The following is a 4,295-nucleotide window of genomic DNA, read 5'->3' on the forward strand; positions in this document are numbered from 1 at the left end:
ATGAGACTTATGGTAATGATTAAAAAATTCTAAGGAAGAAAATCTTTGTTGTGAAATATTTGTATCTCAGGTTGAGGTAAAGAGAATAAGTAAATCTGAGATTTAATTACTAGAAAAATAATAATTATGTTAAATGTGCATGAAATTAGTAGTGTATTTGAAATATGAAAGATGTCAGACTGAGTTAAATACAAATACTTTGATATTTCTAAGTGGAGACAACATTAAATATCAAGATCTTAAAAGGCTGAAAGAAAAAGGAAGGACGTTTGTAAGTTGAGTTTGCTTATAAGTTTAAACTCTGTAAATTTCATAAAGTCAGGTAAAGTGGAATAGTTACCATTATATCCCCAGCATCCTGCACTTATGAAAATATACACTCAGAAAACCATTATATTTGGAGAAGAACGAAGCTCCATGAAACATCAACTAATCTAGTGGCAATGGATGCATTCAAAACTTGTGATATATGAATATCAATCAGATATTGAAATGAATAGAGAAAATGACATGACCTGCTAAATGAAATTTTAAGGGAGGAAGAGTTTGCAGCAATGGATATTGAGAAGTGGTCTGAAAAGCAGGTGGAAATGAAATGCATTTAAATACTTACTCAACAGAGCCAATATAGATATATATTTTAACATAATTTTTGTGAGAAGGAATTTCTCTAATTCAAGTTTCATGAAATTTCATATTGAACCACACATGCATTAGGTGTCATTCTTTTTCCTTTCCTTGTTTCTTTAATATTATTTTCTTCACACGGTCATAAATCTGTTTCGTTCTGACTCCATATATGACAGGGTTGAGCATTGGTGGCACTACGACATAAAGATTGGCCAGGAGTATGTGGATATAGAGGGGGACGTTATGGCCAAAGCGATGTGTCATAAAGGAAAAGAGGGCTGGTGTATAGAAGGCAAGAATTACACAAACATGAGAACCACATGTGCTGAGGGACTTGAGTCGGGCTTCGCCGGAAGGAAGACGGAAAACGGCACAGAGTATCTGAACATAAGAAAGGGCAATGGCTATGATGTCAAATACTAGATTACAAATTGCACATAAGCCATAAATAATATTGATCTTGATGCTGGCACAAGACAGGCGAGCCAGACCCATGTGTTCACAGTAGGTATGGGGAATGACATGATTCCCACAGAAGGGCAGTCGCAAAATAAGAAACACAAATGGAATCACAAAAATAAATGCCCTCACTAACACACCAACACCAATCACAGAGACAATCTTGTTGGTGAGGACGGTGCTGTATCGAAGCGGATCACAGATGGCCACATAGCGATCATAAGCCATTGCCAACAAGACTGCTGACTCCATAAGTGTGAAGCTGTGAATGAAAAACATCTGCATGAGGCAGGCTTCAAAGATGATCTCTCTGAGGTTGAACCAGAAGATCCCGAGCATCTTGGGGATGGTAGCTGTGGACAGACCCAAATCAATAGCAGCCAACATGGCCAGGAAGTAAAACATAGGCTGGTGTAGGCTGTTCTCAACCCAGATCACAAACAGGATAGTGAAGTTCCCCATGAGGGCAATCATGTACACAGCACAAAAAGGAAAGCCAATCCAGACATGCAATGTTTCCATCCCTGGAATCCCCAGCAACAAGAAGGAGACGAGGTGGAATTGGGTGTCATTGAGAAGGAACATTCTTTTTGGTAATGCATAAGCCTTCAGAAATGTATGCTGACCCAGATAGTTCTCTGTATCACTAGAGACCTAAAGATAATGTAAGAACACTTAATTAGCTACTTTTTCTCATTATCATATCACTGCCAACAGAATCCCCCTTCAATTTTGACCAATTTAGGATTTTGCTAGCTTCTAAATATAGTGACGGAAATTAATTCCAGTTGATTGACAACACTACGGGATTAACACACAGGATAAACAATAACTACACACACAAAAAAAACCACACAGGTGCATCGATTTTATGCCAAAATATTAAAAATTACCTCAAATGGTTAAATTGGTTCATCTGTTAGTATTTAGTAATAATTTTTACAAAATATGATTGGGAATAATAGTGAAAACAGTAATATCAGATACTAATTAGTGAGGTGCTGTCCATTATTTACAAGGCTTTATGTCAGAATAGGTGCAAAAATCATCTCCAATATTTAAATAAAAATGCCTTTCAAGAAGAACATTAATTTTACTTATTTTACATAAAACTTATCTAATGATCAAAGAGTTTAAGTGGCTTGCCAGAAATTTAAAATGTTTTCAGTGGAAGGTCTGGAAAATTAAGTTAGGGAGGAAAATAGCAAATGGAAATAAAGGAAAAGATGTGCTTCACCTATTTTTATATATACTACAACCACACATGTGCACACAATACTCCACACACATACAAATACATACAAATTATAAATCTTTTTTAAAACTCACAACATCTGTCTGTATAAAATTTGTTATTTTTTGTTTTTAGCTAAGGCAATTGTGACTTTAGGAGTCGAAGACACATGTCAAAATGTCAATAAGAAAACTAGTGAGAGGGGAAAAAAATAGGAATATTGGATAATTAGGTGCTTGATAATTCAATCATTTTTTAAGTTCCCTAAATGTATTACACATCTTCATGTAGCTTGTTTATAGCGTTTGACAGGGGAGTATTTCCAAAATATTTATTCATTCATATGGGTAATTATTTTATAATAAAAAGTCTCTTTTCTGATTATTTGAAGATTCCATGGCAGCAATACTAATTGTGGCCTCATCCTCAGCAAGAAAGCAGGACATGATGAAAACTCTGACATAAGGAGGAGGAAAAAAACAGAAAAAGTGTGATAAAGTATGGGATGAGCAGTTGAATATGGATGGTAAATGTGAAGAGCAAAGCCAGGAAACTGGCAGTTTCAACAGGAATAGAGGCTATTTCTGTAAAGTTACGTCATAACAGTGAAATTGTGAATACTTTTAAAAGGTATGACAATGGACAAAAGGAGTAAAAGTAGAATTCAGTCAGAGGCAAGTGTTTCTGTGAAGCCCAAGGGTGGAAATTAGCAAAAAAAAAAAAAAAGCAGTTTTTCTTTTTTTTTTTCCAGTATACACATATAGAACAGTTTCTCAGTTAATGGGGAATTTACTCGGGGCATTAGTTGTAGATATGATTGCGAAGGGTAAAAATAAGCTACCTCTGGTTTTTCTAAGAGAATAGTACTATATTTTGTGATTGCAAATAAGATAAGGGAATTATGTCTCCCTGGTCATACAATTATATTCCACAATGATGCAGTATGAGATAATATGAGATAAGACGTTAGAAAATGGTGTGAATAAACCAACTAGAAGACAAATATAGACAAAGAACACAAAAACCTAGAGTGGAAATAAGGAATATGGAGACAGGAATAAGATCTGATTTCTCACAATTGAATCTTTATGCTCCTGTGGACATTAAATAGTTTTTCTTAGGTGACTATTAAAGAAAAAATTTTGGAAAACCCCAAGGGCAACGTGAATATATAAACATGGGAAAGAATAGCAAAGATAGTCTTATACTTGTTGACGAGGTCTTTAGTATTTACAAAAGTTTAAGTGGGGCAAAGTTACAGTGAGATGGATGTGTTAAAGGAAGGGTTACTAGTAACTTTGATTCTTATCTTCCAAGCCAAGAATACCTACAATCATGTGCTTAAGCCATCTTGAATTTTTACTCCTTCCCGGAGATATGTTATGCATCTGATGTTACCATAGGAATACCCTGATATCTTCTTGACTCCCTTGTGTTTGAATTGATAAAAACATCAGTGTTATACCTAAGCCTCTCATGGACAAAAGTGCATTAACAATAATGGAAAGTTCCATCAAAAATTTTTGAAAAGCATCCTTCAAGACATATTTAAGGTCCATATACAAGGTGCTGATGAATTACTTGATCCTTTCTGGGCTCCTATAGGATCTAATACAGGTTTGTATTACAGCATTATTACAAGTGTCACTCATGCTTACATCTCTGTATCTAATTTAAAATGTAAACTACTTACCAAACGTGCAGAATCTACTGTATCAAGGAAGTTAATATTTAAGTGATTAATAATTAATAAATTATTAATGGTAATAAATATTAGGGGTTAATAATAAATAATTCCTGGGTCAGACTAATTTGCTCTCTAATCTTCTTGTTAATAGTTTTATATTAATGTATGCATTACTCATTTGTTAAATAAATACTACAGAATGTGTTTTATGTGTCAGAAACTGTTCTGAGACATTTTAAAATTGAGATCTGTGCAATCATGCATAATAAAAAATGTTATATATAA

General features: G+C 34.2%; 1 protein-coding gene across 1 annotated transcript; it reads right to left on the reverse strand.

Annotated features, from left to right (window-relative positions):
* Window positions 1–720: 720 nt before the first annotated feature.
* LOC122200002 (olfactory receptor 52E2) lies at window positions 721–1,680 on the reverse strand. The gene has a single exon (XM_042905408.1). The coding sequence runs from the start codon at window positions 1,672–1,674 to the stop codon at window positions 721–723; it is 954 nt and encodes a 317-aa protein (XP_042761342.1). The 5' UTR covers window positions 1,675–1,680.
* Window positions 1,681–4,295: the final 2,615 nt, after the last annotated feature.

This window comes from Panthera leo, chromosome D1 (assembly GCF_018350215.1).
Source record: "Panthera leo isolate Ple1 chromosome D1, P.leo_Ple1_pat1.1, whole genome shotgun sequence".
NCBI lineage: Eukaryota > Metazoa > Chordata > Mammalia > Carnivora > Felidae > Panthera > Panthera leo.

Coding starts and splice junctions, on each gene's coding strand:
- LOC122200002 (XM_042905408.1), bottom strand. CDS start 1,674: ATGTTCCTTCTCAATGACACCCAATTCCACCTCGTCTCCTTCTTGTTG.